The 27,403-nt window shown below is 44.3% G+C and overlaps 1 protein-coding gene across 1 annotated transcript in view; it reads left to right on the top strand.

The window, feature by feature from the left end:
• The window catches only part of znf385c (zinc finger protein 385C), a 148,058-nt gene that overhangs the window by 40,452 nt on the left and 80,203 nt on the right, over positions 1 to 27,403 (top strand). The window contains exon 2 of the mRNA XM_053850821.1: positions 578 to 895. Coding sequence (XP_053706796.1) covers positions 580 to 895 — 316 coding nt within the window. The 5' untranslated portion in view covers positions 578 to 579. The remainder of the gene's footprint in view (positions 1 to 577; positions 896 to 27,403) is intronic.

Raw genomic sequence — 27,403 nt, forward strand, 5'->3', positions numbered from 1 at the left:
TTAGTGGAATTGTGTGTCAGGCGTTTTGGGCAGATTTTGGTGAAACCAGAGGTGTGTGTGTCTGCAGGTATGTCGCAAAAAATAATGAAAAAAAAGTAAAATATATAAATTTATCCTATAAAAACAAAAAAAAAATGTGTGTAACAGTGGAGTCCAAACCTGGTGTGCAGCCTGATCGTGGGTACAGTAAATAACATTCCCACTTTGGTTCAGAAATGCCTTGACTTTCCTCGGGCTGAGCTTAAGTGGCAGGGGAGAAGGATTTCCTATTAGGAGTTGACAGAATATAAGCTGTCGAAGATGACTGCACGTCCCAGTTTCTGCACACGCTGATACCCTGACACGCATACGACAGACGTCAGGGTCAGATTCCGCACACTCCTGGTCAAAGCTTTCGGAATCAAAGCTGCTGGTGCTGCCTGTGTGTATCAGGTTTGAATCACAGGGTGACTACGTGTCACAGGATTTGTTCCACCAGAATCATGTCTGCCACAAGATGAAAGAGGGGCATCAAAAGTGATATTATTTTGGGTTCATGATCTGCCCCCTGATGTCCTGACTCTTTTATTATCCTCAGGTATGAAGCGTCCATTCAGCCAGTCACTAGTGCCAGACTCAGATCCGGACCGGACCATGTTTGACTCCGGCCTGCAGATGGACAGCGACTCGGGCTGTCAGGACGAGGCGGCTTCTTCTGAAGAGCCGTCGCTGGAGGACGCCCCGTCTTCTGCCGTCCTCAGAGCCAAACGGGAACGAAAGCAACAGAGCTACACTTTGTGCGACGTCTGCAACATCCAGCTGAACTCGGCGGCTCAGGCCCAGATCCACTTCAACGGCAAGTCCCACCAGAAGAGGCTGAAGAAGATCAGCAGTGGCAAAGTGGCCGGCGGCACAGGTAGGAGCTGATCCCGCTTCCTTCAGTGTTCTGGAAGAGGTTGCTGAGCAGAACATTGGATGTTGTGTCTGCTGTCGGATTTTGGGAGCAGTGTCCCGTCAATGGTCACGCTGAATTACACAAACCCACACACTCCTCTCTGAGCCGCCGTGCCAATTTCCCCCTTTTTGTTTTCAATAGAAGTTAAAACAAATTGGATTCTGTTTGCTGAAATTTGCTCAGACGGAGCCTTGGGCTGAAGACACACACACACACACACACACTGGAGCAGAGCAGGGTGAAGCCAGGGAGGAAGAAGCTAATTAAACGCTGGCGACGTTTGATAGTCATGTTCCAGAAAATGAGCAAAGTTGAATGTTTTGTTATCCTGGTCACACACCATCATCACTTCGTGGGCTCTCACTTACTTAAAACTGCAAGACGTTTACAACGTGGAATGATACGGAAATGTACGTCACACATCAGCTCTACTAGCTTGTTTATTTGACTGACATTTCTCCATTTGATATTCATTTGAATATTGTCCAAGGTTCCAGGTGGGACGCTACCTTGTCCCTCCAAACTTGCCATGTTGGTTTTGGCAGTTTTGAATCGCTCACACTTTCTTAGTAACTCACACGCTGTCCGTAGTTTAACCCCTAAAGCATAGTGAGTCAGTCATAATAAACATAAACAGAGAGTTGTTCGACTGAAGAAATCATGGGTTCCATTCCGTTCTAGTTTCCTTATTTGCATTCTAAGAATAAATAATAAGTTTCTGGTATAATAGATATTTGAAATCACCACAGAAAAAGTTGTGATATAAATGTGAATTATTTTTATCTCTAGTTTGAGGATGTGGAGAATATGATCGAATATCTAGTCTCATTATACAGCGGCTCCTCGGTTCTCGACCACAATCCGTTCCAGACGGCAGTTCGAGAAGCGATTTGTTTGAAATCTGAATCGATTTTTCCCATTACAATGAATGGAAAAAGAAGTAGTGCGTTCCAAACCTTAAAATAGTCTTTTGTAGGAGTGAATGTAGAGTGTGTGCTGCAGGTGGCTGTTCCTCTATGTGTGTGGCCGCTGCATGTGGGAGGGGTTGCCGAGTGAGTGACGTCTCTCCAGAAGGGAAGAGGTGCCCGGTGCGTGTCCAGCTCTGAATGTGCGCTTCTGTGCAGTTTGGCTGTGACAAAGTCATAAACCAAGTCACGCTCTGTCCCAGACTCGCCTCATCCCTGTCCCAGCTCCAGCCCACAACAGGACATCAAACCCTGGAGTGAGCGCTCCAGCACCTCCCCTGTGACACTCTACCACGGTCCAGTGCGGAGACAGGAAATGTTTTACACCTCAATATGAAGAAGAAACAGTCAGTAAATGTAGCTAACGGGACACGTCTGCATACAGAGGCTGCGTTATAGACAATAACAAAGCGCGTCGTGGGTCAGCTGATCGGTCTGCGCACGTTATGTTTTTTCCAGCTTTTTTTGGGGGCGTTCGAGTTCTGGATTTTCATTCGAAATCCGAAGCAAAAAAATCTCGAAATTTTTGTTGGAACTCCGAGACGTTCGAAAACCGAGGTACCACTGTATTTAGTTTATCCACAATATTTTCCAATGAGCAGCATGTATCTTCATGCCCATGCTCACTGAGAACTGCAGTGATGGCCTTAAGTTTGATAGTCATTGTTTATTCTGAAGTGAAATGATCAAAACTTTTGCTTAAAATCCACTAAATGTGAGGCTATTTCTAGCTATTCTATTGTAACAATAAATCTCTCTGAGTTTCAGTGATGGTGAGTTGGGGAGCTACATGAGGTGTGGTATATACCAAGTGATATCTACTATTGAAAAGAGCATTGTCTCCCCCATGAATTGTTCCATCCCTGCTTGGAACCCTACATGGGGAAGGAACATTTTTGCACCACTGAAACACTAGTCACTTGAAGACAGACTCTTATTTGAGGCCTTGGGAGGAAGAATAAGTTGCTTTAGCGATGCAGTAAATCAAAAGAACAAGATGCTACAAGCTAAACTATCATGAAAACAGAACGTATACGTGGAGTCCTGCTAAGAGTGGACAGAGCAGTGGAGGAAAACCTCTAACCAATGTTAAATCGAAAGAGCAAGTCCGTCTCCATCACAGCACTCGCAGGTGGACGTGAGGTTTATCGTGTGTTCTTCAGGTTTTTTACTGCCGTATGTAAAACACATATGCTCCCAGACAAAATTTCACAGAGCAGATTTGCCTGGCTGAAGATAATCATGCGGAGTATGTGCAGCCGAGGATGTGGTGCTGCTGCATGCCGGAATGTTGTGGTGTGCAGATTCTCCCTGACATGCAGTCACAATCACACAGCCTTATCTCGGCTCACCTTCTGCTGACTCCCCGAGGCAGCCAACCAGCTGTGTCCTCAGCTCCACCGCTTCTTCAAGTGTGTGTGTGTGTGTGTGTGTGCGTGGTTGCTCCAAATATTTGTTTTCTTTTTTATTAAAGCTGCACTAACTCATGCTGTGGCGAATGAAGTACACAATCCATTGCTCCTGTTTTTAATCTTGTGCAGGCAAGCGCTTGTATCTAGTTTGGTTCTGCCCGGGCTGTATTTTTCTTTTTACAAATAAACACAAGTAATTCCAGTTTTGTGTGTGTGTGTGTGTGTGTGTGTGTGGGCGCGTGTGGTTGCCTCATTCTTTTGTGCTGCTTTCCGCTTCACTAAGTTGACACTAGATCTTCTGCCCCTGGGTTGGGCGCAGGACTCTTTCCTCCAAAAGACCAACGTGAACATGATAAAGTCCTTTAACTGTCTGCTCGGCAAGACGTGCTCAGCAGCTAATGGATGCAGTTGAACTGTTTAAATTTGAATGATTCATTCTGAGCAATAAAGAGAATCACTAGCACCGAAATCCGACGCGCTGCTCCTTAGATGGTAATTACATGGTAATTAAAGCAGCCATTTCTGTAATGAGAAATATTAAATCTGTTAACTTAATAAAATGAGATTATTGATGAAAGGAATCAGACTTTTTTAAGTATTTGTGGTTGGTTGAACAACTGGGTGAGTTCAACTATACGACTCAATATGCAGTAGATGTTTCTTTGCTAAATACAACAAGTAGTACACAAGTCCCATCTGAAGTTAGTGGTAGAAGATGGCTGAATAACACTTGGGGAAAGGATTTACATAAGTTTGTGTCGATTCATTTGCAAGGTTAACACGAATCGTAACCACAGACTTATTTGTAGACGCAATAAAACAGCACATTCTCACTCCTGAGGCGTCTCATATTGACTTTTGTGGACTTTTTCCATGCTGCATGTGACGCATAGGGCTTTCAAATGAATGGCAGCTTCTCCGGTGCATGTCCAACCCCAAAAAATAAAAATAAAAATAAGGGTGAAGCCACAGGGTGGCGCTCTTTAAAGCACTGTCACACATCGAATGGGAGATTGTGTGGAATGAACGCTGTATTTAGGACCTCGGAGAGCTCCAGTGAAACACAGGATTGTTAAATACACGAGTCAAACTGCTGAACAAAAATAATATTTTATGTCAAGCAACGTTAGCAACGAGTAAGTGCTTTAAACATTTGACGCCAGACTGTACTCAGTACTCAGACAGTTGGAGCAGGCTACTTTGCAGGACATCAAGTCAGACAAGTCGCACCCATCATCACTATCACATTTATCATCATGGAAAAAACAGTCACCACTAGCACATGCAGTCAGAGAGCACGATCAGACTTTTCTTAGGGTTCAGATTCAACTGTTGCAGAAGCAAAAAGTCCGGAGTCTAGATACACGTGAAGGGATTTGGAGCCCCTCATGGTTGTCAAACTCAAGGCCCGGGGGCCGAATCCTACCTGTTACTATTTTATGTGGCCCACAAAATAGTTGGCTCAAAACTGTATGCTGACTTATGTACATGTGAATAATATGTCCGTCTGTGTTATGATACCAGTGTTTAGGCAAAGATGTCAATGTTTGAACTTGACTTCAGTTAGCCCCCCCAAAAAAGGTGTGGTTGTTAAAAGAGTGCAGGCGCTTTGTAGGGATCAGCTATTTTTGCGGTTCTTGTCAATGTTCCTCTTTAAAACAGAGCATTTTAGAGGAACAGGACTTCACCATGACGCTCTGCCTGTGATACGATGCATCTCTGTGACAAAGTTTCCGAGTCAGGAGATGCAGAAAAATGTCTTCTTGCGAAGCATGACAGTGTTTTAAAGCGAACCCAACAGGAGTCCCAGAACTCTGGGCTGGACGCTGCCACCATGAAACTCAGTTCCAACAATCAGAGCAGACAACATTGATCAATGGCTCATATCCTACGACGTGGCCCACTATCGCACATAGCACAGCCATGCGTCCAAATAAATCAGCCCGCACTGCTCGAGCAGATGATGAAATGATGATGGACGAGTGCGGGGAGACGGTTAATAGGAGTCTGGCCTAATGTGACCTCGCGGAGGTGCATGTGGGCTCATGTATCTCCGTTTGACATGACAACACACTCTCCTGCTTGGCAGCTTGTGTTGTTGTGTTATTGTGCTTTATGAAGAGTGTGTGACTGAATTGTGTTTGAGTGTGAGACGGAAAGTGAGAAGGAGAAATTTGCATATTTTTCACGCTCCTCTGTATCTCATTTTCTTTTGATTTGTTCATTTTTTTTTGCAGTTTGTGTGTGTTTAAGCGTATTTGTGTGATGTGAGGCTCCTCTTGATCGTGCTCCCTGTGTGATCCTATCTCACTCGCTCTCTTTTAATAAAGCGTGAGGAATTGGATTAGAGCGAGGATTTTCAGCATGAATACATTTGCGCATCTGTGTTTTATTTTCGTGCTGCCTTGTCACATTTCTAATTTTTCCCTCAGTGTTGTGAAGTGACTACCACCGCGTTCAGGACGACGGCAGCCCGACATGCAACTGTCAGGCGTTTGTATTTCCCTTCATCATCAGCATTTTGCGCTGTCTCTTATGTAATCCCGAAAACAAAAGGTTGGCCCGCGACATCTCAGAAAATACATTTGAAGTTTGCACATCCGTGGGCAGGACAAAGCAGGCTGGAAAATGATGTCATTGCATACACCAGATTTGTTGGGCATTTATAAGCTACTTAAAAAATGGGACTGTTATTTTTACGCGACAGCAAGTGACATCGCGACAAATAATCAGTGTATTTGATGGATAAAAATGAAATATATATATATATATATATATATATATACACATACAGTGGTGCCTCGGTTTTCGAATGTCTCACAATTCGAACAAATCGGAATTCGAACAAAAATTTCTAGATTTTTTTTAAAAGCTGGATAAACCATAACGTCCGCGGACCGATCAGCTGACCCACGACGCGCTTTGTTATTGTGTATAACGCAGCCTCTGTATGCAGACGTGTCCCGTTAGCTACATTTACTGAGTGTTTTTTCTTCATATTGAGGTGTAAAACCTTTCCTGTCTCCGCACTGGACCGTGGTAGAGTGTCACAGGGGAGGTGCTGGAGCGCTCACTCCAGGGTTTGATGTCCTGTTGTGGGCTGGAGCTGGGACAGGGATGAGGCGAGTCTGGGACAGAGCGTGACTTGGTTTATGACTTTGTCACAGCCAAACTGCACAGAAGCGCACATTCAGAGCTGGACACGCACCGGGCACCTCTTCACTTCTGGAGAGACCTCACTCACTCGGCAACCCCTCCCACATGCAGCGGCCACACACATAGAGGAACAGCGCACCTGCAGCAGACACTCTACATTCACTCCTACAAAAGCCTGTTTTAAGGCTTGGAAATTTATTTTTCCATTCATTGTAATGGAAAAAATCGATTCAGATTTAGAACAATTTGCTTCTCGTCTGGAACAGATTGTGGTCGAGGTACCACTGTATATGTATATGTATATATATATGTATGTGTATATATATATATATATATATATATGTGTATATATATATGTATGTGTGTATATATATATATGTGTATATATATATGTATGTGTATATATATATATATATATATGTATATATATGTATGTGTGTATATATATATATATGTGTATATATATATATGTATGTGTATATATATATATATATATATATATATATTTCAACTGTGCTACTTTACTGGCAAAATTTTTCCATTGCAGTTGTTTTTGTTGGGACCAAAGTCTTAGACACAGGCTGTTGGGTCCCTATACAGGAAAGCTTCTTCCAACAACTGCTACTTAAATAATGCACAAGAGAACAGTGGTGACGGCCTTAGTCAACTGATCTCAGTTTCAAAGAGTGACTCATACGTGTTGGAGACATATTGTTATATTTATGTATTCATGTACTGTCCCCCTATTTGTTTTTTTTATTTTATTTTTTATCTGTCCAGGGTGTCCCCTCCTGTCATTTTATTTAGAAGTATGCAAAGATAGAGTTCCGAATTATGAGCTGTTAAAAGAATAGCTATGTTTTTGGCTGTGACCGTCCAAAACCAAATTTGTTGTGACACATTTGAGTTCCACATATTGAAATAATAATGAGCAAGTTGGCGCGCAGTGACCCTTGTCACGTCTCGAGTGGCTCTTTTATGCGTTCAAATACCAAAGGAACACAGATCCTTGTCTTTATATTGCTCACATTTAACATGGCTGTGCACTCGGACCCCCTCTAATTCGCCCGGGGCACTCGCCTCTATTTGACGGCGTTTCAAAATCTGGGAAAAGGTCAACGGGCAGACTAGGTCATCACACATGGCCCAGTGAAGCGAGGCGCACGAGGAGCGGTGCTTGGAAGGCCACGGGAGTTCATGAGGCGTCTTTCTGAAATGATCCGATGTCTGTGTTTCGCCAGGCCCTGACAGGTCGACTGCCCGAAATTCCCTATCAGCCCTTATCGGGCCTTCAGCCGGAGCGCGAGCACACACCGCCCGTCACTGCCATACACAGATCTGTTGACAGAAATGAGGTGCCAGTTTGCTAAATGTCAGAAAATATCAGTCAGATTTGACATTCTAGTTGCTCACCTGGAATGACGTCCACTTTTTCCCTCCCTCCACATTGATGAAAACATTCGCCTATTGTAAGAGCAAAGAACCTTTCAAAGAAACATTAACCGATGTCATTGCAGTAGTGGGTGTAGTACATATACTGTACTGTTTGTTCAGCCACTGTTTGACTCCAAACCTTTGGGTTACACTTTGTGTATTGTACTATACATAACGTACAGTACAATACACAAATCTTTTCTGGTTGTCGTCAACTATGTGTTTTAAAAATACTTCCCTGCAATGTAGATAGGCTCTCCAGGCATCGGATGTTCTCAGAATGTTACTACTGTCAAGTCTAAATATGTGCATTTATTTGTCTTCTGTCTGTTGAATTGATGTTAGCCCGAACTCCCGCGGATATTCTGTATGAATATGTATTCAAAACTTTACCTTTATGACCTTTCCATCGCACAGATGTCAGCTGTGGCTTAAACTTTCTTTCTCAAACTCTCACACCACTTCTTCTTTATTCTAAGTGGTTCTGCGGGGAGAAAAAGACCCAGTGAAGGCTTGTCTTTCTGCTGAGGCCCCGATGAGATGATACCCCCCTCATCTCGGACTAAGCCGTCTCCTGAGCCCCGTCATTATGGAGCTTTTAGATGGGCAGAATTACAGCTGAGTGACTTATTACCCGTAGTATCCAGAGACAGAGATTGAGGGCGTTGAGAGAAAAGTGTAGGCAGGAATAAAGCAGGCGAGGGATACTGAGCTCCAAAAATTGAGGTTATTGAGGAAGGGGGGCTGCTTGAATTGGTGTGGGTGACAGATCCACATGCACATGTAGTGTCACGCCATCATTTAAGTCTTTCTGGATTCAGGAAGTATGCACCCAAAAAGTTTGCAGTAGTTTGATAAGTTGAATGTTTTGCTTTCCACCTATTACCAGTATTATTCCCACTCTGTGATCATCATGTTCGAAGGGAGCACATCTCTGTGTAGAATGTGGGGGCTGGTGTTCACAGAGTACATGATGGTTCACGAAGCTCCTGGGTCCCACAGTGTATGAGAGCTGACGTGAAGTTGCTCTGTGGTGAACAGATGTGTAGTAGTAGGTGGCAGGGTCGAACATGAAGGCAGTGGAAGCACATCGGCGTTTGATGCACATGTTTGACGTGTGTTACATATCATCGATTTTATCAATTCATGTTCATCTTTGAGGTATGAATCTGAGTCCAACAGCATGACGGTTTTGTTTGTAGTTGAAGAATGCTTATCTATAGCCTGCAATATAATACGAGTGTAAATATCTGGGCTGATTTTTACTCACCTGCATATGTCTCAAAGCCAAGGTCTGAGGGCCAAATCTGACCCGTCAAGTCAGTTGGTGAAGCCAGGAGAGTTCATGTTGCTACAGTGCTCTGATCCAGTATCATATCGGAATCCGAAACCTATGACTGACCAGAAATCCAACCAGCAGGGAGTTCCGATCCCTGAGATGAGTTTGCACCAATGTGTCTGAAGAAATGACTTCCCTGACGCCTGCTTTCCGAGCTGCAATATGTGGACCGGACTACCCGGATGTTGGCATGTTTCAAAGACATGCCGAACAATGAGACACGCCTCCATTCCGGAAATTATTCCACAGTTGTAGCCATTGAGCAAGACAGCATTTAGCAGCAATGGGGGGCAAAAATTTGTCTGACAAAGATGTCCGCCTTGTGGAAGTCGTGCACTCTCTGGGCGCACAGTCTATGCATATGAGCAAAGGTGCTCATATGCAACCAACAATAATAATGACAACAACAAAAAACAAAGCTCTGAGATTGTATCCGTATTCAGGTGTGAAGATCAGACTTTTATTTCGGTTGTGAAATGTCATCCATCTACAGCCACGAAAGGGCAGAATCTCTGCTCCAATGGCTACTTTTATTTTTCCCGACTAACAAGTAACAACCAGGAGGGGAAAAGACGTCATACCCATTTGCAAACCTCTACATGATCGGTCAGTTAAGCGCTGACCGAAGCGCCTCATCTATGGAGTCAACTTGAGTGCCTCACTTAACCAACTGACCAAGTGTTTGGGGTCACATTGGATTCTTAGAGGTTTTGGCAAATCCACTCGGTCGCATCACGAATAGCCGAAATCTAAACAAACAGATAAGTCCCTTTGAGACGCTCACACACTCGATGCTATTTAGAGAGCGGGCGCGGCCACTCATGGTTGATTTTCATTGTTATTCATGTATTAATTTATTCGCTCATGGCAGACGGGAAACGGGGCTGTAATATGCAGATGTGGGTTTGTTTCTCGATGGGAATTTTCCGGTCCACTGCCTCTAGCTGCCACTAATAATAAAGACGGGCAAGGTAGGTGGAGTAGGAGGAGAGAGAGCTGTCAAGATGCCGCCAGTCATTGGCCGGCTCTCAAACAAATCCCCCGCTCTTCTGTGCGACACACATCCACAGCAAGGCAGTGACCAGGTGTGATGTAGCTGTGAGGGATCTTGTCCTTGACAGGAAGGTGAGCGTGTAGAGCTGTCCTGTCTCTAGTGTTGACAACACGCCTGAACAGCTGCAGGCTCTTTCTGTCTTTGTCTTTACGGCAGAGCAAATTCTGCCAGCGGAGGCACAGCGCGCTCACATTGCCGTCTCCCACAGGACGGAGTAAAGATGTCAGCATTGTTGGGTGATATTTACCCACAATTAAAGCGCTAAGTGCTTTTTGACCCTTGTGAACATCCACTTACATTCTCATGCTCATAAAGAAAACTAATATCCCTCTAAAGCGCCCTCTAAAAACACTTTTTATGTGCCAGTTTATTGCGAAGTGGAAGTGTGCCGCTGCCCGAGACAGAAATAGCGCGGCACTGTAGGACAGCCTGCAGGAAGCTGCGAGACATGTACGGGTGCATGTGTCGTCGTGGTGAGGCAGCAGGGCCAGATCCTGCGGGGGGGTCGTGTGGACACAACTTTCCTGTGCCGCAGGAGTAATCATGTCATGACATGATGAACACTGGCAGGGAATGATTCACGGCGTTTTCTCCGTCCTGCCTGAGCGGTGAGGAACGTTAACCCCCTGTAGTGTGACTGAACGGCAGACTCGCTAAAGAGGAGGCAAAGGGGATCCGGGGCATAAAAGGTTTTAGTGAGGAATGAATGGATGTCATAAGTTATTACACAAAAACAGAGCTCAGGTGCTGAGCTGTTTAGTGAAGTATCGCCGCAACGAGAACAAGGGTGTCAAAGTCACTCACACCTGGGTCAAAGTGCTCAGTACGGAGTCCAAGTCATAGGCTGAATGACATTTTACTAGCGCTCCGGAATGACAGCCAAAACAGAATGTGATATCAGTCTCTGTTTTCATTCTTGGAGGTCCTTTTCCCGGCCTGAGCTGCGAGGACAGTGGCGGAACTAGCGCGAGAGTTGTTAGTAAGCCAACAATATTTGTATCGGCCCGCTCACTTTTGTAAAATTATTGGTAAGATTCCTTTGCTGGTTAGTGGACTAGTTTTGTTTCTGATTTCCAAACAAAAATACTACAATCATATCAGGGTTGCAATCGACTGGTCGTGATGTCATCACTCACTCTGCAGTAACGTCCAAACTACAGGCCCCATGCATCAAAGGGGAACACATCAAAGGACACAAACCTTTCACGTCACATTTTGAGCCATTAAAATTCATGTATAAAGTAAAAAAAAAAAAACATTTTCCACTATACAAGTGTTTACAACAATTCACTTACATTTCCTTTCTTTTTTCAGTAGGTATTTTATACTTTATATTTTATTCAGACACGTTAGCGTGTTCATCAACCGCTACATGTCATATGCTAAGTAGCTGACGAATTGTTAAGGTAGTCTGCGACTTATCAAAGTATTCTTAGGTCGCAGCCTTAAATCATATTTTTCATTTACTTTTAAAGGCACACTATTAAGCTTTTCCACGTTTCATTGGTCAAATGTGTCAGCAAGACGAAACGTCACCTTGACATATGAAAATGATATTCATCCATTTCTGAATAATTTACTCTGATGGCGATGACGCATTACGTAAATACAACCAGGATCTTGGAAGCATAAAGGATCATGGACTCGATGACTGCCCCGCTGTGATAGAAACCAGAATGGTGTTGCGCGCATGGAGATCGGCCATTTTTGTAGTCCTGGTCGCTCTTTAAAAAAAGTGGTTCTCGAGGGAGGCGGCCATTTCTTAAGCTTCAAGTCAATACAACTTTGAAAGTGCGTAGCTTAAGCAAAGCTGCTCTATTGGTTATTGAAGCAAAATAGGGCCTTTTTAAAAGAAAACAATTGGTATTGAGACATTTTGTTGTTGCAGCAGCACAGAGGAAGACGCTATAAGCCTAAATATAAAATTCAAATGTGTTCTTCAAGACCAGTATTTATTAGGTGTAAGGTACAAATAAGTGGCCTTGGTAAAAACGTATGTAATGTAGTTCTGCAATTGTCATCATTGAGGACTGTGTTTTGTGGTGACATAAATAAGTCTGTTTTGTACTGAATATGTCGGTGGATCCTGTTGCCCCCAGCAATGACGCACCAACGTTGTTGTGTGTTGCAGCCCGTCGATGGTTTGCTCAAATATGTGAAATCGTGGGATAAGTTGTGGAGTGGCGTAAGCACTGTCAGATGTCAACACCAGCACCAATAGAAACCATGGTGTGGGAGCCGGCGACTCGCCGCCCTCCCATTTTTTTTGACACACGCACATAGCTATCAGGAGCTGAAGCCCGCAGGCGTGGAGCGATGACAGAGTCCAAGCCGTGTCGAATCAGCCGAGTCCTCACCACAGCCCAAATCTGCAGCGTATAATTCGCTTTTAATCAGCTCCCTCATTGAGGCGAGCAGTTAAGATTAGCCCGACGCTGCTCAAAATAAGCACTCCTAAACGTGCGTGAAAGCTTCTGACCCGTCGCACCAGTGCACAAACCCACACCGTAATCTCCCTCCAGATATAAAAGCGTGACCATGTACATGTTTGCTCAAAAAGGTTCGGTCGTATTTGAACCCTTGTGTGGAAGGAAACACATGCATTCTGCGGCAAATCGATCTGACCTTCCTGATGCCTCTGTTTCTGTTTGACTAATCCAACATGGAGAATTTGAAGTGAGTGTCTTTATGAAGAAAAAGCTGCTGGGGTTTGTCAGCGTAACATTTTCGATGAGCTCGCCTTGTCTAATCCCCTACTCCCTCTGTGGTGAGCCGCAGCATTTATGTCGGTAATGAAGTGCAGCGAGATGAAAGCCTTTTAATGGGATTTAGTTAAACTGGGACACACACCAGAAAGTCACTTCTTCATCGTCGTATCTGACATCATCTTTATTTCAGCTCTGCCGCATCACATGTTGGCTTTAAGTGTGTGTTGGATGTGGATTTTTTTTTATTTTTTAGCTCTTGAAATTGTCCTGGAGGAAGAAGTAATGCATAAAATCATCTCCCAGCTGGGTGTAACCAGCCTGCTCACTGGATTGTGCTTGATCCTTATCTGGCACAAAACGGTGGCTACGATACCAAGCTCTCATGAATGCTGGAGCACTGCATTGTGTGTCATCCTGTTCACATCCAACGACATATTTTATACTGTATATGCAATATCCAACTTCAAAGTCACATCATAATGAAACATTCTTCATTCTTCTGCTGCTTGTTCCATCATCGAGGTGGTGGTGGTATATTTTATTATTTTGTGTAAAGCAATCCTAAGATTTATTGTAAATAAACTGGCTTTTCTGGAAAGTTTTAGTCCAGTGGTGCTTGTTGAGTATACGAACCTTGACCCTGTTTTATTGTCTAACAGGTTAAAACTATTATTGGGGATCTAAATATCTGGAATGGTGAGAACTTGTCTGGAACAGCTGCATGTTAGTGGGAATCGTAATTACAGCTGAACCGCACGTATAAAAGCCTGACATGTGCGGGTTCAATTCCCTGATAACAGGTGGCAAAAGAATGGCAATTGGCATATCTGCGGTGGGTCCGCTATGGCAGCAGCTATTTATACGCTCAGTTTATATAGGACATTCAAATACGGAGTAAACTGAGGACTGTTTTGGGGGATTATCTTAGGTCTTTTTCCTGAAACCAAGCCAGCGATTCCGCTGAATAAACCAAGCAACAGAAGCCACAGTTACTTCAAGCTCTTATTGATCAGGCGGCGACTCCTCCAACATGTGCTGCTGCTGCTTTTGTTCCCGGCTGTTGAGTACAATCATCGATGGCAACAGCTTTTGTAACTGCACAACCACAATTAAAGTAAAGTGTGATCCCTAGCGCTATAATAACAGCAGAACCTATTAATACTGTCGCACCTGCTCTCACATTTTTAAGGTACAACTGCAATTACAATGCTGTACTTGAATGTACAAAAGTGACACATTACCTCACAATGCAACAGCAACATTCATTACACTATTATTATACATGTTATTATAGTAAGTACAGAAATAATAGTGGCATATTTTAATTTTTTTTTTTTTTTTTACAAATAAAGTAAGCAGCAGCTGCAGCAGCTGGTGGGGAAGTGTTTAGTGTTGCAGCCCTCACAGCTGGAAGACCATGGGTTTGATACCGTCTCTCACGATCCCATCCAGGGAATGAGATGAAAGAATACTTTTATTGCAGACTCTATCGCAATTGCTGTGATGACTATAATAGGAACCTTATCGAAGCTGTTATATTCAAGTGTAGTAACACATGGCAAGGTTTATTATGGTGATATTGAATGTGGATTTCATCTAGTCTTACTCATCTCTCAGGAAACATTGTTATTAGTTGTCATAGGTGATTATGAATATTCATAACATCATCTATAAATTCTCATAAATCCATTTTAATATCCAATGAATGCACTAGTAAGTCATTATGAATGAGACCTTTTATACGAAATGGAACCAAGTACAGTTCCATTTAAGAGAAAATAATCTGTAGCTATTGGCTGCACATTTTATGCTACAAATATGATAGTACTGCAATACTGCAGTAATACCACAGGAAATCACAGTAGTGCAGCAAGTTCAAATCCCATGCAACTGCTACGTTTCTAAAGGGAAAGAAATACAATATAAGTATCCTTGAACTTACTCCTGTAGCAGCAGATCATGTAATGCCAACACTTCACACACTTCACACACAGAAACAATACACAAGACTACGAACAGCTGCTCTCAACTATGGTACGATGACACAATATCTGAAATATAAATTCTGCTTTTGCTGCAATTTATAGTGTAAATCTGTGTCACTATCAAGCTGTCAACCTAACTAACTAAATGTCAAAGCCAAGTTCAGATATGATGTAGCACCCAGGAACATAACACCTCACATACTGTGCACTTGCCAGGAGCAACATCTGAAGCCTCAGTCCAGAAGAGCGCTGGACTAGGAACTGCCAGAACCATCAGGAATAGGTGCTGTTCTAGACAATGGCATGGTTACCTCCCTATGAGGGTGACAGGGACTTTTTTCTATGTTATATATTTCAAGTTTTAAAGACAGAATACATCTCAGTCTGTCACCTAAGTATCATTGTGCATGTTTTATTGGAGGTGGCAAAGTTTGATCTTTGACTCCGGCAGCTGGACATGTTGATGATAAATGTCTATTTAAATGCAGTGCAAATCTAAGTTTGGAGGAGTCCTGGGAGGCAAAAACCAATAATTGTAGACTTTGCTTCTTGTTTTTGTTTAGCCGCTGTGAACTGCGTCTGTGAACTCTATCATTTGTGACATTCCTGCGGTGGGCTCTCATTTAAGCAGCGACCACACTGTTTACACTGTGACACGGCAGACAAAGCAGCACCGGATTGAGACGCTTTAAAAAAAAGAGGACTCGCTGCGATTGGCCGGTCAGTGACCTGTGAGAGTGTGTGTGAGTGACCACCGGCCTGGTCCGGCCAGCTCCAGCCAGCCAGCCATCCTCTTGTTGGTGTGATGATTTTGGCTTGTGACCTCCTTGCGGCTGTGTTTCCGTATTGGCCCCCAGCTTATTGTTCTGTCAACACCATCTGGTGGACCTGATAACAGGATTAGCGCACCCCCCCATAGGCCGGCTAAAGCTAGCCTGGTCAGGCCTATCTTTTTATACATGATAGACTCTCAGATCCACTAATGTGTGTGCCTGTCTGTGTGTGTGCGTGTCATCTCACGTAGAAAGACCCTGAAACTCATCTCTCAGATGAACCTTAAAATTCCTCAGCCACCATCTTCCAATTATAGAGAGAGTTTTTAGAAAGCTCTTCCAGGCAGGCCATGTATTCCTTCCACTCAAGGGCTGGTGAAGAATGGGGTCTGAATTGGAGTGTGATTATTAAGGCGTCAAGGTCATGGCAGGGTTGTGCGTTTTTCATGAGTATAACAGTCGGCACAACCTTTAATACGCAACACTGTGCTCTCCTCTGAATCAGAAACCCAAATGTCTGTTCTGTTTTGAAACCGACCAACCTTCTTCCACCTTTTTTGAGGAACACATCCCTATCACCAGCCCAAGCAACGACTCAAAACAACTCCAATTTTAAGTATATTTTCACATGTATAATAGTACAGTGGTACCTCGGTTTTCGAACGTCCTGGACTTCGAACAAATCTAAGTTCGAGATTTTTTTGCTTTGGATTTCGAACAAAAATCCAGAACTCGAACGCCCCCGAAAAAAGCGGAAAAAGCATAACATGCGCCGACCGATCAGCTGACCCACGAGGCGCTTTGTTATTGTGCATAACGCAGCCTCTGTATGCAGACGTGTCCCGTTAGCTACATTTACTGACTGTTTTTTCTTCATATTGAGGTGTAAAACCTTTCCTGTCTCCGCACTGGACCGTGGTAGAGTGTCACAGGGGAGGTGCTGGAGCGCTCACTCCAGGGTTTGATGTCCTGTTGTGGGCTGGAGCTGGGACAGGGATGAGGCGAGTCTGGGACAGAGCGTGACTTGGTGTATGACTTTGTCACAGCCAAACTGCACAGAAGCGCACATTCAGAGCTGGACACGCACCGGGCACCTCTTCACTTCTGGAGAGACGTCACTCACTCGGCAACCCCTCCCACATGCAGCGGCCACACACATAGAGGAACAGCGCACCTGCAGCAGACACTCTACATTCACTCCTGCAAAAGCCTCTTTTAAGGCTCGGAACGCATTAGTTCCTTTGCCATTCATTGTAATGGGAAAAATCGATTCAGATTTCAAACAAATCGCTTCTCGAACGGCCGTCTGGTGCGGATTGTGGTCAAGAACCGAGGGACCACTGTATACCCATCATATTATCATTTTTCTTCATTTTTTCTTTCATTTTTTTCAATTTATTTAAACAATGGACGCAATATTATGTTGTGCCTTTATGAATCTACATATTATTTTCAATAATAAAATAGTGTTAAAAACAAAGTTTACAGTAAAAATAAGTTTACTAGTAAATAAATTTGCCTGCAATGTTTACAACCACCAAGTCACCATTTTTGGGGGTTTTAAAAAGCCTCAACCGTGATCTACTTCCCACTAAGAACCGTGTCTCCCGCCTTGCTTCCTCCAGTGGGAATTATCGTTGGCACTTTTGCTGTTTTCCAGTGATGTCCCTGCCAAGCCGCACACTACTTATTTGGTTCCACCGTCCCAAGGAAATTGGCAGAATTTAGGATTACAGCTGGAGGAACAGTTCCCACACGCATGCAGGATTCTCCTCCAACTGCGTCAAAAGAGTATGTCACATTAAAACACAACGGCGAATACACGAGTTGTCAGTCAAAAATAATCTTCCATCAGGAGGTTTTCCTCCTCACGCTGCGTTTCTAATCTCCATCTCGCTCCGGTTCTGCAGTCTTAATCACCCAGCGGACTTCCAGCTGCTTAAAAGATGAAGCTATTGTGCAGTTTGGTGTCATCGCTGCCCGCCTTGACGGACATGGCGCGTCCTAAAGAAAATCATTTGGAGAGTTTTCGCAGAAAAGCCGACTTCTCATTTCCTCTTCCATTCCCGGCCTGTCAAAAGCCGCATTTAAAATGGCTGACAGATGCCACACGGCCGTGTGTGCTGACTGTTGACGTGCTCAGTGTGTCACCAGCGCCAGATTTGTCGGGCCACTTTTAGAAGAATCCACTGGACACTGGCTCCTCTTCTCTGACAGACCAGATCTTTGTTGTTGTGAATGATTCTTTTGACCCCAGTTAGTGACCTCTAACAAGTGCCACTTGGCTGCAGTAGTCTCGAAATGAATTTGGCACCATCTCCACTTCCAAAGATTCTTCTTCCAACACTCCTGTGTCTCCACGACCTTCTCATATTCTTTCACAAGACTCTCGCGACTGACGTTAAAACTTCTGGCCACAGCAGCTCAGTTTTCATGTGGCCCCTCAGGAAAAAAAATGATTCTCTCCTGCAAAAAGACAAACGCGCCAACGTCATTCTCCCTCGACTGTTCTTCCAACGAATGAATCAATAATCATTTATAGAAAATAATAGAACCTTCAGAGTCAGAGGATGGAACAAGCTGACGGTATCGACTGGCTGCATAATGTAGAAAGAAGGGAGCAGCCACTCCGAAACTCGCTTTATCAACTTTCCACTGAAGCTTCTCTGCACCCCCTCTTTGGATAGAACCCGTCCATCTGTCTACTGTCTCCGCATCGCATCGACTCTCTGTCATTGCCTCCATCCATTATGGCAACTCCTCAGTCTGTCATTCTCTCTGACTCCCGTTTCTGTCTGACGCTTTTTCATTCCCTGTCACGTCGGCGCCGCTCTTCATCGCGGGGATCGCTGTGGCTATTCCTTCTCTTTGTGTGTATCCGGTACAGGGAACACACTCGCACTGTTCTGAAACCTCCATGTAGTGACAGAAAGAGCTGAGCCAGCGTTTGCACGGGCACTGTAGCACCGGGGTTCACAGATGGTGAGCAGGTGTGAGTCAAGACTCGCCAGATGCCATAGTTCATCTTCTTCAAGTCACGAAAGTGGATCATTGATCCTGCTCTTCTGTCTTTGTTGCCACACTTACCTTAAGCTTTTATTAATGGTGTATGGCAATATGTTAGTATCTATATATTCAGTGTACCACTGGACAGACTGTCAATGGTGTTTTTCATGAGTCTTAGCATCAGCAGAAATATTCCATATTTTTTGGGGTCTCTCATTCCGCCCCAATGACAGGTCAATTGTATTAGCACCTGAGATGAAAGCGCAGGGGTCAGGTCTGCACTGATGGAGTGTCATGACAACATGACTGCGATTTTTAATCCGGAGTCCCCAAAGGTTGGACTGTACAGTCGTGACACACTTCCGCATGACAACGCATTTGCTCATTAACTCTCTGTTGCTGTGCAGTTACATGTTTATTCCTCATCGTGGAGGAGGGGGGGATGCATATTGTGCTCGGGCCAGTGCAACCCTCCCAGTCAGACTCAAGCTGTCTCCCCGTGTCAGCGTTGGACCCGCGCAGCACCCTGATCCGCTCAGACAGTCCGCCACAGGGAAAAAAGAGAAACGAATGTGAAGCCGCCCTCAGCAGTCATCATGCGCAAACTGAGGCCGGACGGGCTGCCATTGGTGGACGGAGGTCTACGTGACGCCAGTGTGAGGATGCGTGCTCGCTGTTGCCAGTGTTGGAATGCACGTAAACATGCAGAGAGGCAACCCCCAACCGAAACACCGTTCGTGTTGGGAGAAGTGGTTAAACGGCTGTGAAATGATGTCTGACTCCGGACCCTTGTCTTCCCTTGTCTTTGTTGGACTGAGCAGAGCCTACAGCAAAACAACTTGTCACACACTCAACAATCTCAAAACAGTTGAAGATGTATTCATTTGTTCCGTGACCGGCGTCGAGATTCTGTGTGCCAAACATGAGTATATTCAAAACACTTGCTGTCTGAAGCTTCATTCTCTTGGCCCTCCGGTTCCCTCTCATAGCCCACCATGATGCGCTATTCCTACGATAGGGGTGTGTTTGTTGAAAGATCAGACTTGTCTTGGAACCAGTCTTCCCTTTAATTGTGAACCAGCTTGGCGTAGCAGCGAGTCTGTGGGGATTCAGGAGTTGATGGTGTCTCTGGAGAGCAAGGTCAACTGTGGGCAAGTGCTGATTCAATATCTGCTCAGAACCAGTCAGCAGTTCCACTTAGACAGAAGGCACCTGTTCTTATATGTTTTAGTACTCGTGTGTGGAGTTAAAGTTCATTCACCAGTTCAAAAAGCATTTCAGAGTAAGTATGAAAAATGCAAAAATAAATAAGTATACAATATACTTCATTCAACCACATTAAATTAAATACCAAATTATACGCTTGTTTGTTTGTTGTATTTAATTGAGTTAAACATCAGTGCTTTCATTGTAATATAAAGGATAAGATTGACTGGCCAATATAGTTGCAGCTCTGTTTGGAAATGTCTTTAAAGTCAATGAATGTTCGTACTCGGTAGCGCCACAAAGTGATGAGTGATCGTGAATGTTGTACGTTGAATCTATACTATAGAAATGAATACAAGCTTCATTAAATGCTCTTTTGGCTTGGCTTTATATACAGTACCTGGTCATGAGATGCAGCAGAGTCAAGAGCAGATAACTGGTAAAACGATAAATGAAAATGCACCAAGCTGCCACTGGAGAAGAAGTTTGAAGTTTGTTTGCATTACTGTTTCTGCGTCTATTTGAAGCAGACGTTTACATGAGAGGGGGGTCGGGGGTTTTAAGTGTCTGGGTGTGGTTGTATGGATGTGGAGAAGGCTGATCTGGAGCATATGGATATAGGCTTTTTTTTTCAAAGCGCCAAACCCTATGGCCCTTTCGCATTTATTGGCTTTTTTTTTAACAGATTTTCCAACCCAGAGTGCGACGACGCTGTCATATTTCCAGGGCTGGGTGTTTCCACTGGGGCCATCTGTGCTCGCTTCCCCCTTCTCTCCTCTCACCTTCAATCCAATATCCTCCTTCTTCGTGTTAGACTCAACCACGTTCTCGGATTAGTGGCGTTTCCTTGCCTGTCTTTCCATCCGCTGTAAGATGGTTGGCTTCCAGGCCGTCGTGCTGCATCAGTGTGCCTCTGAGACGGAGCTCTGTGGTTTTACTGCCGGTCCTGCTGCAGCTTTATCGTGCGCCACACAGCGACCACAGCGCAGCTGTGAAGACTCTTTCAAGTGTGTCATCTTGTTTATACGGAACTGAAAACAATGCTCCTCTTACGGATGCACCCGTCACGTGCCTTATTGGTTTATATCATGTATATGGAATGTGAAATATTCTTTATGTTGAGTGTGCCAGAGTCAAGGTTATGTCTTTGACCTCTGTGACCTTTAGTTTTGTTGATAAGTATTAGCTAATAAACAAGCATCTTTTGACTTACCAGTGTCCCTGCCAGCTTGCTATGGAAACATAAGTGTTGTGTTCTTTTTCTATGTCTTAACAAAATACTTATGAGCATACACACATCTGGGCAAACGGAAGTTTGGAGATCAAAGGTTTTGAGCGCTAAATATATCTGGTTGCTACGTGGTTGGTTGTCATTTCCACCATTGTTGTCTCACTAGAGCTTGGCACAATAGAGGGAGGTGATGTTTGGCACATTGTTTTCCTAAAACTACAGTTGAAAAACTACTTTGTCCATAAGAATAATGCTTCAGATAAAACAGGATTTCAGTCAGCACGTGTGTGTTTTCTGTGCCTCGCTGTTTGTGTCGTTCTTTTCAAACACAAAAAGAAAATGGAACTTCGCTTCATTTCGTCACATATATCTTCTCCTCTTGACTCTTGTAAAAAAATGTAGAACTGGCGACAAAAAGTAAATCAGCTTTCCATTACTTCTCCATTCAGAAACACTCATGAATATACAGAAGACGCTTTAACAGACTAATGTTGTGCGAGGCTCAAATTGAATGGTCCTCGCTTTCAATTTCATTTCACTGGCAGCTGCACAGCAGAGGCAAAACAAGGTTTTCTCCGTAAATGTGAACGCATTTAATTACAGTTTGCAATTATCGAATAACAGTAGCAACCAGCAATATTCAATGAGACATTGTCACTTTTTTGGAAAGGAAACGGAGAGCGCAAAAGAAAATATGAATTCACAGACCTGTTATCCTTTAGTGACAGAGGCTCAGAGGATATTTTTACTGTAAATATCCATGTTTATTTCCCATAATAATCCACAAGCTGACTGGTTAGCCAGGAGCAGATGTCAGTGGTGATGTTCAATCCAGACTTTATGCTTATTAAAAGTGTGAATAATAACCACTGAATTACTATTTCTCCTTGAATATTGGCAAAAGAATTGGCCGTTAGGGACATTTAAAACCGGCAGAGCGTGATGACGGACAGGTCAATAAACATGGTCATCAACCATAATGGCAACCTGTCAGTGAGATGATGAAAATGAATGTGTTCTTTATTGCCTAATAGAAAGGCTGTGTGATGGGTCAGGAGGTCACCAAACACATTAACATTGATCCACTAGGGATGTACCTCTTGTCAGCCACTAGAGGCTTGTTGTTGGTCACGGAATCATTTTTTAAGCAGCGTTGACTTGAGTTTATGTGTTATACTGCTCAAGTTACACCTGGGATTTTAGCTTTGCTACTTGGACAGTAGTTCCTATCCTTCCCACCTGATCTGTATCATAAATTATGGAGATCATTTACAAAGATAGAAGAGTATGATGTACCTGAACACACCAGCGGGTGTTAGGCCCAGTTACGTTACGGCACGTGCTTCCAGCTACATGGGCAGGAAGCGAACGTTCTTTGGGAAAACAAATGTTTTCAGCGCGAAATATGTAAATAATGCGTTCCAAGCCTTAAAACAGGCTTTTGTAGGAGTGAATGTAGAGTGTCTGCTGCAGGTGCGCTGTTCCTCTATGTGTGTGGCCGCTGCATGTGGGAGGGGTTGCCGAGTGAGTGACGTCTCTCCAGAAGTGAAGAGGTGCCCGGTGCGTGTCCAGCTCTGAATGTGCGCTTCTGTGCAGTTTGGCTGTGACAAAGTCATAAACCAAGTCACGCTCTGTCCCAGACTCGCCTCATCCCTGTCCCAGCTCCAGCCCACAACAGGACATCAAACCCTGGAGTGAGCGCTCCAGCGCCTCCCCTGTGACACTCTACCACGGTCCAGTGTGGAGACAGGAAAGGTTTTACACCTCAGTATGAAGAAAAAAAGTCAGTAAATGTAGCTAACGGGACACGTCTGCATACAGAGGCTGCGTTATACACAATAACAAAGCGCCTCGTGGGTCAGCTGATCGCTCCGCGCACGTTATGTTTTTTCCGGCTTTTTTCGGGGGCGTTCGAGTTCTGGATTTGCGTTCGAAATCCGAAGCAAAAAAATCTCGAAATTTTTGTTCGAACTCCGATTTGTTCAAATTCTGGAACGTTCGAAAACCGAGGTACCACTGTATTTAATAGTGTTTCTTAGCAATTTTTCACACCGCCTGGATCACGTTCCGAGAGGTGAAGAGTCTTAAATGTTTCCATCCACTAAATGCCCACGTTCCTGTCTCTCCCTCTGCTTCTCCAAAAGACCTGCTCAAAAGTTGAACCGATAGCTTCGCCTTCTCTCGGCTCATCTGTTGCGCTGAGGCATCTCGTAATTCCACGCGCAGCGCACGTCACGCTCCTGCACTGCTTCTTTGTTTTCAGCGAGAAGCTACGCAGACAAAAGGGTTCCCACCTGTCTTTCATCACAGCTGGCAGTTTCCACATCTCTTTGACTCATCCTCACCTTCTCCCCATCCTGCTGCTGCTGCTCCTGTCCTTCACCTCCGCGTGTGAACCCAGGCAATCCAACGCGACACAACTAATGATTTATTTATGTGGGGAACCACGTTTTTTGCTTCCCTGCCCCACAACTTTCTCTCTGCTACTCACATTTCCACCGCACCTTTCCCCTGTTTGTCTGACTGTGAAAGTGGGTGTGACAGGGATGCTAAATGGGGCAAACTTGTGTCGCGAAACACATAACCATGTGAGCACACACACACCTGTGCTACACATTGTGTAGCCACACTGCCGCTCAAGGGTTTTGGCATTGTCTCTGTTACTTAGACTTAGACTTAGACTTAGACTTTTTTTATTGTCATTGCACGAAAACATATCACTGTATTATAGCAACGAGTCTTCCGGTTTCAGAAAAAACAAAAACTATATGTCCAAAATAATGGACTCAGTTTTGTTAGTGACCAAGATAGAACTGCGTGACGCTACTGCAAATTTTATACTGACAATCTATGTAGGGCAGTAATATTAAAATCTAGTAACGTCCTTCAAAACTGAATAGAATTTGTTATCTAAAAATGCACAACTGGATGTCACTCCAAAGCATCTGTGTGACCTATCTGCCAACCTTTAAATTACTTCTGCCGTTCAGCCATTTTCACTGCTCCTCCTGTCAATCCGTCTTTGACTTAGTTAGCTTCTCCGACTGTCAGGCAGGTAGCCGGCCAAGGCGTTCTGCTCTGAGGTTGTTCCTCTACAGTGCTCTTCAATTTATTTGTTTACCTTTCAGCGAAGGCATCTGTAAAGGAGCTAGAGAGAGATGAAGTGAAAGAGAATATTTGTTTGGTGAGTGACGGATGGGGTGCACTAAAGGAAAGTGAAGGCAAAAAAAAAGTTGAATTTAGTCAGTGTCAAAGTGTTTTGACATGTGGAAGGTTTTGATTAAAAGACAGAGGGGAAGCTTTTTTGGTTTCCGGAGGCAAAAGGGATTAAGAGAATGGGAGTCAAGGTAAAAGATAGATGGCTGTTAGTCTCCTCGGCTGCTGCCGGTCGAGCTTCGGCAGGTTGGCGGAGACAGATTTAATTGAGGAGGCCGGTGACTCGGAACAGCGCATGGAAGGACAACTAGCTTTTCTTCTTGCTTGCTCATGAATTAGCCTGTCACTCAGAAATTCCGTTGGCAGAGTGTTCCGGTCAGACTTCCAGGTGAAGGCGCTGCAAGCCGATTGTTTCTGATGCAGTCCAGTAACTTCTTCAAGAAAGATTCTCAGTGAACAGCACAACAAACAAGCCCATTATTTGCTGTGCATCGATAAATATCGAACCGAAGGAGCGGCTTCAGTCGGTGGCCTTGTTTAGTGAGTTGCACTTCCTCGTTTCTTTCTTCTCAAGTCAAGAGTGGTGGAGATTTTTGAGCCACAAACAAAGATTTGGTGCCGTTTGTTGCTGACGACATTCTCAGTCAATACGTATAAACGCTGCTTCATAGAAAACAAGGAGGAGTTGATGGACTAAATTTGTTCCGTAGTACGAAGCAGCTCAGATTTACTGTCTTGAACTGAAGGAAACATGCCACTTGAAAGCACATCTCAAACACTCCGGAGCAGCGGTGAGAGGTGAGAGAGTTTACCTCCGTTTTACTGGATAGCGCCATAGTCTTTCTACATATCTGTACAGCAGGAGTCTGAGTCACTCGTGCAGGACACCCACACCTGCCACCCAGTGAGCATCTGAAATGAGGACACTGCTTGAGGTTTCAGGAACTCACTATCCCTCCCAGCAGCAACGTGAAGAGTGACATAAAGTGCTGTATATACCAAGTGACATCCAATTCCAAACTCCGCTTTTGTAAGCTTACATGGGAGGGGAAACATTCGAGTCCATTGAAAACTCTACAGTGTGTGTCCTCATGCAAAAGGGGAACTCAAAAGTCCCCCTGAACACAGTCAGGATTTGGCGCCTTAGGAGTGAGAATGTGATAGTTATACAAAGTTCAGCCTTGCCCTTTTACAGGCTGTTTTCTTTCCAATATTGCTGATGGACGAAAATGTTTTAGATAACAAATGCAGTTCATGTTTGGAAAACTTTTAACCAGTGGCAGACTTGACTTTCTGCTGAAGAGTTTTCGATTTCCTCCCTTTGATGTCATCGCCGTGTTTCACATCCATCAAGGTTGTATTTTGAATCAATCTATTCATCCTTCCAAACAAATGAAGATGAATCAAGGAGTTTGCTCTGAATAAAAGCAACAAAGAGGATTATCCATATTGGTTGATGTCAAGCCCGTGTGTCTGAAGATGGAAAGTAACATGGCGATGGGTGACCTCTGATTCCAGCTTTCTTGAGCTCTTTGATCAGTCGACCTGAAATTTTAAATGAGCCTAAAGCGCGACAGAACTTACTTGACACGTTATGTTTTACTTCAGAATGTCTATGAGTCTGGGAAAAATGTGGTTGAAGAACATCACGGTACAAATTTACTAGACCTGGTGTGTGACAGCTTGACCTTTTCTCTCCCTGGCTGGCCACCATTGCCATAGCGACTCCCAGCAACCCAGTAAATACCAGTAAGACTAACAGAGTCCATCATTGTTAAAGGCCCCTCTCACGTCGAGATCTGTCCTGCTGAAGATAATTCTATCTGACCACCTGACTCAACTTTTCAAACTATGGAACACAAGTGTGCCAAAATACATTAGAATAAATTACCGATTCAGTCGCTAAGTGGTGCCAGATGTAGAGTGGGGAACATAAAGAAACTTTGCTTTCTTCTCGCTCTTATCAGTCTGCGTCACACTGGATTTAAATTGAAATGAAACTTTAACTTTGATGCTTCATCAAAGTGATTCAACCATCAAGGCTCTCGACCAGACCCATGTGCAGCAGCTGTTGAACACAATTAATTCAGATACGAGTAGCTGCGTGGTGCGAACTTTCAGAAAGATTTCGTAGAGTTTCTGTTGTCGGGGAGCAGCCAATTTCCCTATTGGGAAATGCCTCATTGCCATTTGATGTTTGCATGCAGCAAGAACTAGGTAGTGTTGGATGTAGAGAGGCAGGTTGGAAACCAACACATCCTCACTCCCATATTGACCGAGGACTTTTGCGTCCTATACTGACGCTGAAGGCAGCCTTCTGTGTTGCATGTTGACGAATTAGGCTTATATCCTGATGTCGTGTGCAACGGCAGTGTTTCAGTCACTCAGTCACCTCCATCCCAAACACCACCTGAACTCCGCCATGTGTAATTCACAGCGCCCCCGTAACGCTACATTGGAGGAAACGCGTTTTTACACCATTGCAACGCCTTAAATAGCATTTGAAATGTTGTTACATGCAGAACCAAAGGAGCGCCACCCCATGGCTTACCTAACCCCAACTTGCGTCTTTCTGTTACGTGATGTGCCGCGGGAGGCGTAACATGTGCTTCAAGTAAAAGCCTAACGCATCAACATACAACGCTGAAGGCTGCCTTTGGCGTCAGTATAGGAAGCAAAAGTCCACTTTCCCAAAGTCAATATATTATACCATGGGAGTGAGGATGGGTTGCGGAGTGTGTGAAGTACAGTTGACATGCACCATTGTCTGTACTCATATGGAGCCTATCCCAGCTGTTTGGGGTGAGAGACAGGAAGCACCCTGAAGAGGTCGGCACACAGGAAGGACACACTCACTCAAAGCATTGCCTGGAGTTGCAGACAAACCTAGAAAATGTGTGCTGCCCTAATAGGGAAGCATGGAATTTTCTGTCTCCGATCATGGTCTTGTACCTCATGCCAGGCGGTACTGTACTGCGCAAACTTCCCCTGATAAACGTCGGTTGTTCGGGTAAAAGAGATCGTTGTGGGATCCCGCTTGGATC

The sequence above is a fragment of the Synchiropus splendidus genome, chromosome 19 (genome assembly GCF_027744825.2).
Source record: "Synchiropus splendidus isolate RoL2022-P1 chromosome 19, RoL_Sspl_1.0, whole genome shotgun sequence".
Classification (NCBI taxonomy): Eukaryota; Metazoa; Chordata; class Actinopteri; order Syngnathiformes; family Callionymidae; genus Synchiropus; species Synchiropus splendidus.